The sequence below is a fragment of the Egretta garzetta genome, unplaced genomic scaffold, assembly GCF_000687185.1.
Source record: "Egretta garzetta isolate BGI_Z169 unplaced genomic scaffold, ASM68718v1 scaffold139, whole genome shotgun sequence".
NCBI lineage: Eukaryota > Metazoa > Chordata > Aves > Pelecaniformes > Ardeidae > Egretta > Egretta garzetta.
In genome coordinates this window covers 1,106,949-1,120,156 of record NW_009260832.1, presented here as the reverse complement: position 1 = coordinate 1,120,156, position 13,208 = coordinate 1,106,949, and the positions used below count along the sequence as shown (strand labels likewise).

General features: G+C 38.1%; 1 protein-coding gene across 1 annotated transcript in view; it reads left to right on the top strand.

The window, feature by feature from the left end:
- The window catches only part of TAB2 (TGF-beta activated kinase 1 (MAP3K7) binding protein 2), a 49,838-nt gene that overhangs the window by 33,568 nt on the left and 3,062 nt on the right, over positions 1-13,208 (top strand). The window contains 5 exon segments of the mRNA XM_009646958.2: positions 1,272-1,495; positions 1,497-2,734; positions 9,813-9,973; positions 10,640-10,733; positions 12,077-12,157. Coding sequence (XP_009645253.1) covers positions 1,272-1,495; positions 1,497-2,734; positions 9,813-9,973; positions 10,640-10,733; positions 12,077-12,157 — 1,798 coding nt within the window.

Genomic DNA, 13,208 nt, shown 5'->3' with positions numbered 1-13,208 from the left:
GGGTGTAAATCTGTAAGGTAGAGGCAGTCTTGCTATGTCTGCACAACACTATGACCTCTCATCCTGGTTGAAGGATGAGAGCTATTGTCTGCTAGTGTAACAAAAATAACTTGATATAAAGCATGTAGCATGGATCAATTTGTCTTGCTTGTGTTATGCTTTAACTAACTGATAAAGTTACTACTTGGCATATGCAATTTTTTTCCTTGATCATATGCATTCTTTCTAGTAAATATTTGTGTGTGCTGAATGAATTTGACACCTATTTAGTTTTAATAACATCTGGGCCTCAACAGGTGCTCTTCTGGCTGAAAGTATTAACCTTTATTTCTTGGAGGTGGGAGGGAGTTCTGTAAGAAAAGTGATGTGGACAGAGCACAATATTAAGAAATTATGCCACTGATGCACGTTCACTCTTTTAAAAATCCTTATGTAGGAAACTAGATTGGGAAGATCATAGTACAACATTACAAAACGTGGAAAAAGAGGAGAGGGATTAGAAGTTTGCTTCTGAAATGTTCTTAAAAAGCAAATTAGCTAGGTTTTGGGTTTTGTTCTAAGTCATCCTATTAGAGGTTTTATAAAGTAAGTTTGTACAAATGTGTAAGTATTTAAAAGTCTTTCAAGCAGTGGTTTAAATGAAAATGCAAATGTCCCCTAGGTTTTCCATTAATAGTTTCATCTTGCAGAAGAGTAATCCTGCTGCATTTGTATAAACCGAATTTTTATATTTCTTCTGAAGTCATGTAACTCCTTGGGTCAGCATATTTCTTCTGTGCATAAGATTCACTTTTCAGGAGGTAATGCGTAACTGGTATTGGAAGTGTTTGGGAAAACATTTAAAGTAAACATATATTTTGACTTCTGTTTTTAAGTTATTAACCAGTAATATTCAGGTGCCTTGAATCCATTGCTTCTGTCATTTTCCCCCTCAAGCCAGAGACTTGGTTGTTGCTGAAGATTGTTCTGAAATTGAGAAGGAATAGCAAAAGTATTCATCCAAGGTGTATCATACTGTTAGCTTGTCAAGGTCCAAGATCTCCCTGTTACTGCTTCCTCCACCCTTCGTGCCAGTGACTGAGTCGCTGTTCTCAAAAGAGTAAGCTTCACATGCAGGCTCCTTGTGCATGTGTAGCAGCTGTGCTAGCCAACAACCTAAAGCTTTCTGTTTGATGCTATATTGTTAATTTTTCAATGGTGATTGGATGCATATATATCTAACTGTGATGGTATTTTATCAGTAATGTCAAACTTTCATCTGTCTTTTATAGAATAACAATAATTTGGATGCCTGTTGTGCAGTTCTCTCCCAGGAGAGCACAAAGTATCTCTACGGTGAAGGAGACCTAAGTTTTTCGGATGATTCTGGGATTCCTGGACTACGAAATCACATGACATCTCTTAATTTGGATTTGCAGTCACAGAACGTGTATCACCATGGAAGAGAAGGAAGTAGAATGAATGGAAGTAGGACTCTAGCTCACAGTGTTAGTGATGCAGACAGCACCGGCGCAGGTTCCACAAGGATTTAATGTCTTTGGGATGGCTAATACCGTTAGTACTTCTAATCCAGGGCAGCATCTTGGATTTCACCTAGGCAGCAAAGGAGTATCTAACTTGTCTCAACAAACACCCAGATTCAACCCCATTATGGTAACTTTAGCCCCAAATATTCAGCCTGGTCGCAATACCCCTACGTCTTTGCACATACATGGTGTACCTCCTCCTGTACTTAACAGTCCACAGGGAAATTCTATCTATATTAGGCCTTACATCACAGCTCCTAGTGGTACCGCTCGACAGACACAGCAGCAGCCAGGCTGGGCATCTCAGTTTAATCCCATGCACCCTCAGCAAGTCTACCAGCCTTTGCAGCCAAGTCCCTGGACTACTCTCCCTACATCCAGTACTACGCCACATACCTCATCGCAACATTCAACGCAGCCAAATCAGCAAGGCCACCAGACTTCTCATGTCTATATGCCTATCAGTTCTCCTACTACTCCACAAGCACCTATGATTCATTCATCTGGTAGCTCACAATCCTCTCCTCATAGCCAATACAACATTCAGAATATATCCACAGGACCTCGCAAAAACCAAATTGAAATCAAACTTGAACCACCACAAAGAAACAGTTCTTCTAAGTTGCGTTCAACTGGCCCTCGCACCTCCACTACTCCCTCTTCCCACAACAGCCACACATTAAGTAGAAGTCAGCCCACTGTTTACATATCGGCCAGTCCTCCAAATACTGATGAAGTGATCACACGCGGTCAGCCCAAGGTCTACATTTCAGCAAATGCCACAACAGGAGATGATCAAGTTGTGCGGAACCAGCCCACGCTTTTCATATCGACAAATCCTGGAGTATCTACCACTTCTAGGAATATGTCTGGTCAAGTAAGCATGGGTCCTGCATTTATTCATCACCATCCACCCAAGAGTCGAGCAGTGGGCAACAGCACCACTGCAACCTCTCCTCGAGTGGTGGTTACGCAGCCTAACACAAAATATACTTTTAAAATTACAGTTTCTCCAAATAAGCCCCCTGCAGTTTCCCCAGGGGTAGTGTCCCCAACCTTTGAACCTACAAACCTTCTAAACCTTCCTGATCACTATGTTGAACCAGAGGGTATCCAGCATCTTACTGACCCTGTTTTAGCACATGTGGATAGGATCAGTGATGCACGGAAATTGAGTATGGGATCTGATGATGCTGCCTACACGCAAGGTAATATTCTTAATATAAATAGTAGAGATTTCAACCAGGTTGTCAATTCAGTATGTAGATTACAGAATGGGAAACAGTTGATAACCTTTGTGATGTTAATACAGTATCTTCAACTTTAGCTTTCATGAGCATTTCCTAAATAAATAAAAAGGCTTTATAAGCAAATCAGATTTCTTTTTATGGTGAAGACATGTAACTGAATACTTGGAGATAATTTTTCTGTTTGTCTTAAGTAGATATGTTATCTGTTTAATGAAGTAGAGTCAGCGTCTTCATTTTTGTGTTCTTCTGAAAGAGACATCTAAGCTTGTTCAATTTGTCGTAATGATTTAAAGTTATAAGTCTCAGGCAGATTTTTGAATCAGTTGAGATAGTTTCCATTGGATAATGTTCACTTTTTTTTTCTTTTTGCGAGTGTTATTTAAGAAGCAAGAAAAGCAGACTTCAAAAGCAATTAGTGGGACGAAGTGTTGGCCCCCATGTTTCCTGATGTGTGCCTGACAATAAAATGCTTAGTCTTGATACTTACTTCTGTTACATTATCAAATGTGAGAAGGAACACCACACCAAAGAAAGCTATTTTAAAGGATCAGTGGTAATGATAAATTAAATTAATGATAAAACTTAAAATATGTCATATGGCAACTCAACCTGTTAATCTTTTTCTTCTGTTTTCATGGTTTTGCATGCTTTTATTACCAATTTGATGGTTTATTAACTGCCCTGTGGACTTTTTGTATAAAGATGTTGAATGAGTCTTAGGATATTTAAGCAGTATTCAGGATAGGTTGTCAAAATAATGTCTCTTTGGCCTCATTGGTCCTCTTTGGACTTAGCAAACAACTCAGCATTAAAAAAACCAGCTTGTTCCACGACCACTCTAAATGTTCTTCATATTAATTTAGCCATTTTGTTTTGTGTAAGTACAGCGATCAGGACACTGGAAGCCTGGTTTGTATCTGGAGTACTGTAGTAATGAAGTAAATCAAAAATTGCTTACAGTTCGTGCACTACTTCTGGATGCAATTATATCTTTGGTGAGAGAATAATCCATCCTAACTCAAGTGTCTAAAGGTTAGGTGTCAAAACCAAAAAACTAATCATTCTAGACTGTCTTTTACAATCAATGAAGAGTTAAAGAACTTCAGAAAATGATTTGTCTGTAGGTAAGCAAAACAAATTGCTCTCCAGAAATGGTATTCCCTTTCCTTACTCTGAAGGGAGACTTGGCTGACTGTTTTAGTCCTAGAAGACTTGAGAAATTAAGCAATTGAAATCTTCTCCTAAGCTCTAAATACTCTTCTAGATCATGAACTTGCTTCCCAAGCATTCTGCATTTTAGGTGCTTGTTGGGGAAGGGTGTCCCTTTCTCCTGTTTTGCCTTTCTGATGGAACCAACTTCTGACAGGTCTAACTCTTCATTTCTTGTACTCGTGGTAGTGATGGCCACTGTAACCTGACTTCCTGCACAGTCTCTACAGGCTGTGGGTACCAGCATCCAGTTTATCAGGCTGAGGCAAGCTCATGACAGCTGTTTCTGCTAGGCAGCCTGGAGTTCAAAAGTGTTGGCTGGCTTATACCTGCTGTGGAGCCCAGTTGTTCCTGAAGCCAAGATACAGAAGCAGTTCTTAGATGAAATGTAGATGCATGATGTGGGCTGGTGCAGCTTTAGGGACCTTAGGGAAATGCCATCCTTCTGTGTCCTTCACCGATTCATATAAAGTATACTTATGCTTCTGGAGTTCTTTACATTTCTGGCATGTGTTGCTCCATTTCTGCTGGAACAAGTGCACTATATTTAATTTTTTTTAAAATATATATTTATATTTATATTTAATTTTGTTGTTATTTAATCTTTGGAAAGTTGAGGAGTGTGTGATAGACTTACTTGTATGATCTTGGTATCTGGAAGTCCTAATTATTGCTTTTAAACATGAATCTTTTACATAGAGTAGGTTGTGTTTTTTTTCTGTTGCATACTAAAAGGGATTTGAGCTACTCAGTGCTTTCTGTTGTGAGGCTATCTTTTAAGCTGCTTATAATTTACCCAGGCTGTGCAAAAAACCTTCCATGCTAGGTGCTTGTCTCAATTTTAGCCAGAACAGATGAGTAGTTTTCTCTGGCCGTGATTAGAGAAAAATGTATTTTCATCAGCTTTTCCATTTCTTCCCAGAATGCTCCTTACCTTGGCAGGGAGAACTGAAACTGGCTTGGGGTAGAAGGAATGTGGAAGGTGGAGTTGTTTTGGTGTCAAAGGAGATTTTCTTTATTTTGTTCCAGTGAAATGCATTCATATGCATGGTCCAACCGAGGAGAATAAAGGTGTGTTGGACCTATCTGCAAGTACTGCTGCCTGCCACCTGAGAAGCTTTACTTCAGTTATGGTGTGTGTAGGCACTCCAGTCTCTTTCCATGATTAGATTTTTGGTTTTCCTCCCAAGTCAGTCGCAGTGGATAGTAGGAGGCTGCCACAGATCTATGTCTCGTTTGCTGCCAGAACTGGAGGTTATATGATGTGAAAAGGAGTGGGGTACTGCTCAGATAAATTCAGTGTAGTTACCCTGGAATGCTAGGTTATAGCTCCACTACTGACTTTGTGATGCTAAGAAACTCCCTGTCACCAGACTTTTCGGAAGTGGCTGGTAATTGGTGTTTCTTGTTTTCTGGGATTCCAGTTTGAGATACTGCAGACTTGCTTGTGGAAATGTTGAGAGCACTCATCCACTACTAAATTCAAGAAGACTTAATAATGCTGTGAGAAAAGTAATGCTAGGTGCGTGTCCAGAAGGATAGCCAAAAGAGGATGCATTTTTACGCTAATCTATTTAGTATCAGTTCCCATTACTTAGTGGAGATTTCAATTTTAATATAATTAGTTTTATTAATATGAAGTAATTACTTGAGATTTCAATATATAACCTACTTCAGTATAAAGACTTATGGATGAAAAACAGTGAAATCCTCTTAGAAACTGAACAGTCTGTACTCAGAAATGTTTTTGTGGTGTATACTCACTATGCATGCAGTCATATGAATAGTGAGGCTAAACAGTTATTAAATAGTTGCTCATTCTGTGTATAGCTTTCCATCTGTATGATGGGCAAACATCCTATCAAGAAAATACATACTTTCCTAACAAAATTTTTAGGTTGATGTTTTCATACTAGGGAGTTTAAGTCCCTTAGTTCAGTACTACTTGGCTTTTGACTGTCTGACTTTTTCATATTATTTTCTTTAACTTGGGGAGGGGATGGTATGCATGATATCGACTATAATTATGTATGTGGATGTACATTTACTTAGCAATTCTCTTGCCACTGTGTTTTGACTATAACTATGTTAATTGATAAACTGGTTTAGTAACTTGACATTTTGCAGAGTTCTTGCTTTGGTTTCTTGGAGCATTTTAAAATTTTCAAAAATAAAAAAGCTGCAGGAAACAAATGTCTTAAAATCCTAACCAGTCCCTGTAGATGTTTAAAAAAAAAAAAAAAAAGGCTTGAATGAGATACAGCTGTGCCCCACGCTACAAGGGGCCTTAAGCCCATTACATCATGTGATTTAAGAAAAAATACAGCCTTATATTTGGCTCCGTATATCAGGCCCCACTCTTCAGTGACACTCTTTTTAAAAAATTAAATGAAAACAGTATTGGAAAGGGAGAAGAAAGAAAGAATCAATGTAAACTGTTGCAATTGCATGTTAAATGCATAGTAAATGACCGAATTTTGTGCGGCGGCTTCAAATACAGATTTTGAAAATGTGCACAAACGTAAGTGTGTCCTGAGAATTTCATAACCTACTGCCACAGAGTAATTGCATTGCCAGAATTGGCAAACTAAGAAACTTCAGAAATTCATAGGTCTGTAGATTAGGGTGAAATCACAGTGTTCCGAGATTAGCTTTATTCTTAGAAACACTTATAATAACAAAAGACACTGTAAAACAGTAATTGTTTAAAATTCAGATTCACAGAGGCTTTGAGAAAGCATATACGCATATATTTTCACACTTACAAGTATATTCAGTACCTGTATGAGTAGGTCTCTAGGAAAGAAAAAGTGAACTTTTGTCCTCCAGACTTTCATGCTCCCTGTAATTATAATGATTTATAGCCTTTTTGTGGAAAATGTGCTCTTTGAATGTCAAAGGAAACAGTGGCATCTGCCAGAGCATTGAAATGTACTGTTCTTGCCAATCTGCTGAATGTGAACACGCAGAAGTTGCAAAAATGTAATGTGTGCAGTACCTTGTTTGCACATAATTAAAAAGTTGAACATGAACTCTATTCTGGTTGTGGTACAATAATGATGAGTCAAGGAGGCAATCTTTGTGCTTCTTTTGCTAGGATGATTAAATAGTTTCTTTTTAAGGACGTCTGAATAAACAAGTGCACGCCTGAGGCTTTCGGGCTTGTACTCCAGGTTAGTCTATGTAGAGTAAAATTGGGTGTGCCTATGCTGCCTGGATAGGTGGAATCCCCTTCCTGCAAGAAGCATAGGATTATAAAAAAGACCATTAAATGTCTCCTTGTGGACAGGGTAAACTAGATCCGGTAGCTGAATTGCATTAGATTCAGAGATGCACCGCAGTTTTTTCTTAATGTTTTCAGTTGCTCTGATCAACGCTAGAGGGAGCTGAATACTTAAATTGCTGTTTTCCATTAATAAATATAGCTGTGGGATATGGGGAGATTTTGTCTTCCCCACCCCATTTTTTCCTACAGCTGCCAAATTAGTATTTAAGCAAAATTACCAAATTCTGTGTGAAAACCACCACTGAAACCAATGTCTTGCCAGTCCCTTATCCAAGTTATTTTTAATCGTACAAGTTTAGCATAGCAATATCAAGTGATTCTTCTTTAATCATGGTGGTAATTTTGTAATTAGTGTGTTTAAAATCTGTTGGGATTTGAAACTGTAAAATGGTAAAGTAGTCACAAAGCTGCTAGGAGAATAAATTTGATCGTGTCTGGAAAGTGATGTGAAAATGAAGAGCATGTAATAGTGCTGTGGGCATCCATCAGCGCCTTCCGCTCCCTGTGCAGTTCCATAATGACAGCTTAATTTCTAAACCACAGAAGTGGGAAAACATTGAAATGAGAAGTTGTGGGTTTTTTCCCTTTATAAGAGTAGCTTAAAAAAGGGGGGGGGAGGGGGGATAGGGCAAAGTCCTCCGGGAGTCTGGTCGGTAGAGCATAGCTGTGTTGCTGCTGGTCAAGGACCAGTAACTGGGCTTCAGGGAGTTGCCTCAGCAGTTAATACCAAGGGAATGAAAATAGAAGAGACTACCTAAAAAGTGGAAATAAAGTGTAGAAGGAACATCTGCAAGGGTAGAGGCATAGTCTGTGATTTCCTTTCTTTATAGTTGCAGCTACATTTGTAACTCCTGGAGTCCGTAGATAGGAAAAAGGTCCTTTTTTAAAAGACTTTTCAAGAGGGAAGGGTGTCTTTTGAGACTACTTACCTGATGATTCCAAGACTTCCACAAAAGTCTTTATCCTGGGATTTCAGTTACTATGTTTTTGTATTACGTATGAGCACAGCTACAACTCTTAACTATAGTGTGACTAGTAGTTACCCCAAATAAAAGGGGCCTGTTCATGCAGGTATCTCTAAATTGAACAAAACCAAGCAGAAGCTCAAGCAGTTTTTTCATTTCAGTATCTTTTTGAACACCTGTCTCAAAAGCCTAGGCTGAATCTCATTAAAGCCTTGCAGTTCTGTAACCCTGTACAAAAATAGTTTGGCATGGTTTGTCCTTTTGAGGAACCTCTGGAAGACAAAATAGGATGTGTGAATGAATGAACAAGCCAGAATTGCAGCAGAGGGCAGTTCTGCTCACCGAAGATGTGGAAAGTTGCATCTTCTTGATGTGCTGGTTTTTTCCTCTGCTATTACTCAGGAAACCAAACCAGCCAAGTTTGAGTGCTTCTAATTTTTTGGTACCTGAAGAAATCGTGGTGAATTAAACATCACGTTCCAGCCAGAGTTTTGCTTAAACACTTTGTGAGGCAAATTCAATCTTTTTAAAATACCTCATTATTACTACTTTTTTATAATTTCCACAGTGCTATAAAGGTATCCATAGTCTGTGAAACTAATCCCAGTTTATGCAAATTAGTAATTGAACAGATGAATGAATGGCTGTGCAGAAATTCAAATGGTTGTTGGTTTATTTAATGAAATACTTTTTCATTTTTATAGAAGGTGATTATTGCTTTGAGCAGTGTTACCTGCTCATGTGGTGATATTTAATAGCATACCTACTATTAAAGGAGATAAACTCCTTAAATTGTATGAATCTGATTGTGTCTTCTGCTACTTAAGTTCTTCATAGCTTTAGAAAGCTGCAGTTAAATGCTAACTTCATAGTTCCTAAATTAGGTCTCCTCATGCTATTTTCTTTACAAATAGTAAGCAGTGTTAGAAATTAGAAGCTGAGCTAATGGTTCTGCACCATAGTTTAGGGATAAAATGGCATACAGTCCGGCCTCTGTGATAAATATAACTGATGTTTGCCAGTGGTATTGCTTGTAGTACTTGCTGGTTTAGTTTCATGTGGTGTCTCCTGCTATGGCAAGAACGCTGGATTATGTTCCAATCTAAATAGCAATAAAAATTAAAATCTTGATGCTTATCTAGCATCAAGTGCTATATAGTGCTCTGTATTGCAGCCGTCTCTCTGAAATATGCTTCATACTACCTGTTTTACAATGGTTGGGCTGAACACAATGCAAGGAAACATCTGTTGCTGTTTTCTGGTAGTCATTCTTGTAGATTGGTTGGGTTCTTGAAAAAGATTTTTACAGATTACAGCGAAATTCTGCATGGTCATCCGTTACATTGTATGACTTTCTCATTGTATTTGCTTGTTGTCTGTAATTGATTTGTGCTGTTTTCCAAAATACAACACTTTCTGTCTTAGGGCAGAGATTTTCTTGTGAGGAGAATAGAAAAGCAATCTGTAGCAATGTTTTTGCCTGTATTTTCCCAAAAGAATACTGACTTTCATCTTTATCTGATGTTGCCCTGTGAAGGATAATAAAGTAGATAAAATGGGACTTTATGTATTGCAGCTTTACTGGTACACCAGAAGGCCAGGATGGAGCGACTTCAACGAGAACTTGAGATTCAAAAGAAAAAGTTGGATAAACTAAAATCAGAGGTCAATGAAATGGAGAATAATCTAACACGAAGGCGCCTGAAAAGATCGAATTCTGTTTCCCAAATTCCATCAGTAAGTTGAAACGTCTGTAGGCTATAAACCTAAACCACAAGTGTGGTCTGTCACAATAAATTAAAGGAACAGTTGCTCATATATTGACAATATACTAGTGACAGACGGTATAGCTAGAATTAAAGTAGTAAACAGTGTAGTTCAGAGTAAAAACTAAATACCTGTTATTTAACCACAACCTTTCAGTTCACTAATTGCTTTGTGAAGTTTTGCTTTTAAAGGCAGTCACAAAAGGTTTGACCTGGTAGTCCTTCCAGATGTTCTTAGAGGCATGATTACCTAATCCTTCAGGCTACAACTTAATACTCATATTGCTTTCCACATAAAGTATTTTTTTGGTCTTCATGCATATACCAATCTCAAAGAAACTGATTAATGCATCAGTTTTCAGTGCCAGAAGATCAGCCATTGATCTGGTGGACCATTGGCTGTGTCCTGACCACAATCTGGAGTTGTTCAGTCAGCTCTGAAGTCTGATGAGAGAGAAGAATTCAGTGGGTCTGAAAGCTTTTGTAAGATTCTGCTTGGATTAAAAGAAAGGTCATTATAAGGGAAGGTTCTTTTATCTTCACGTCTGAAATAACTGGATGCTGTCTACCTATGTGTGAATGATAACTGATAAGAAAATGGGAAAACTTAGTCTAACAGGCAGATTTATTTTTTCAGCTGGAAGAAATGCAACAGCTAAGAAGTTGTAACAGACAGCTGCAGATAGACATAGATTGCCTAACCAAAGAGATTGATCTTTTTCAAGCAAGAGGTACAGTATGTCTTAGTACATTGGCAACTGTAAATGTTAAATATTTTTTTTCCTTTCTTTTTTTGTTGTCTGCATGTATCAAAAGCGTCTGTTATAAGGGATGGGTATACACACTAATAGCAAAATCATCACATTAGTTTGAGTGAAACCATGGAAGTAATTGTCTTGTAAGACTGTTGTTTTTGTTGGCTTTATGATTTTCCTAATCCCACGGTCATTCCTATCTCATACTTGGCTCAGAAGAGAGAAACTTGTGATGCCATTTACTTAATAAATTCTGGGGGGGAAAATCTGGTTATTTGAGTATCAGAGAAGAGGGAGTTGTTATTTTCTAAATGATGCAGCCATACGTATGTGTCCATCTCTCTCTTGTCTTCCACTTCTTCTGCCGTGTATTCAGCCTCTCAAGTTAGCAAATATAAAGCATAGTTGTAACTTCCAGCATGCTCTCCTCCTCCCACTTTCCTTGTCTGCAGGGAACACAGCCTTTGGTCATAAGGGTAAAATTATGAGACAGCTGAGCCAATTCAAGAGCTGCCAACAAGAGGTCCCTCTCTCTTCCTGCTTCCCTCTTGCCCCTTGCTGTGCTCTGGCTCTGGATTAGTTCTTTAGACCCTTTGCAGGGCTGATTCTGCTCACTAGCCAAGCAAAAAATGTTGCATTGCTGGAAAAGCTTGCTACAACTGATGTGAGGGAGAGGCATGGGAAGGGAGAACGGAGATAGTGAGGGGGAAGGGACAAATGCTCTCGACTTTAAGCAGCAGCGAGCTGTTAGATCAGTTCAGTCATGAGCCATGGGAGTTCTCCTTCAGATAATGTACCTGCAGATAAGGAGAGAGTAGACAGGTGTGTTGAATGTAAAGCTGTACTAAAAACTTGGCCTTAAATAGAATATTCAAATTGCATGTGGTTTTATACCTGTTTGTTGCAGTAAATTGGAGTTAGGAGTTCCACTAAGTGTTACATCTGAGCATATATAATATATTGCATAGCAGATAGCACATCTCTTTCAGTATAGTTACAATTTAGAAAAAGTCTCAGGTAAAATTTACTAATAAAATGCCGTTAAGTGTTTAAGACTGGCAGAAAAAACATATTTAAGGAGTTTGGTCTGCTGGATTCTGCTTCTGACTTTATATTGCATATTTTGGGCAACAAGTTTCTTCGAGTGTATTGTTGACATAACTAATATCTCACTTGGGTCTGTATTGGCACCTTGATATAAGAAGTGATAAGTGAATAATAGTACTGTTTCAGAATTACTGCCAAAAATACCTGATATGCTTTCCTACCCAAGTTTATTTTTAAAACTGCTGCACTTTCTTTTTTTATTTTATTTTTAGGACCACATTTTAATCCCAGCGCTATTCATAATTTTTACGATAATATTGGATTTCTTGGTCCGGTGCCACCAAAACCCAAAGGTACTGTACTGGTAAAATTTAGATTTAATACTAATATCTGGTTTGCATCTAATATCAAGTTCTGTTCTATGACTGTAGATTACTTCAAAAGCATACCAACCTTGCATTTTATTTGTTTTGGCAGTAAATATGCTTCTGTTTGCTCGTTTCCTCTCTATTCATACATTCAGGAAAAAGATGTATATTAAATAGGGTATGTTTAAAGATGGATAATATGTTGGGGAGGTGGTTTCAGTAAATGGAAGCCTCCCTCTTTTTTTTTTTAAATGAATGTGAGATACATTGCTTAGGGATGAGTGAAACTGGCTTAGATGACTTCGTCGTTGTCCTTGGTAAAGAGTGGATTTACGCGTATGTTACACTAACTCAGTTTGGTTACCCTGACTGGACTTCCTGACTACTGTAGAATTTAACAATTTATGTGAAAGCCTCTTCTGACTATCATTAAACATAGTTTTAGATGTCTGAAGAGGAGAGGAATGCTCCCCAATAGGGCAGACAGTATTGGTGAACGTATTCATCAGTCTTGAACATTCTGCTTGTCATTAATAAAACAGAATAATTACCTCTTGTGTGTTACATAGAGCAAGGAATGAAATTAACTTGTTTGCAACAGCATCGTACTATGAACTATAGGGAGACCACCAAGTGAAATGGATAATCCACTGATGTTTCTGTCCAGGAAGTTCTCCACATAATATATGTGTGTGTGCGCATGCTTGGTCCTTGTAGTGTGCAGTAACTGTTGCTACGGAATCTCATCTTATGGATTTCTGACCATTCTGTATTTCAAAGTGGTCTAGATAATTGGATTATTTTTTTTGTCCTCCAGACTGTTTGTAACTCCTCCAAACTGATACTGTTCTTCATGCTTTAAGGTTTTATTGATCCTTTTTTATCCAAGCTGTTAGGGAAAATACTGAGTAAAGTTAAACCCATACGCAGTCCTATTAGACACATTTTACAGCTGAACCATGAAGAATTTTGATTATCAAAAGTTCTGTCAATTAAGTTGTTCCCTTTACAGTAAAAAAAAAACAACCTATCAAAG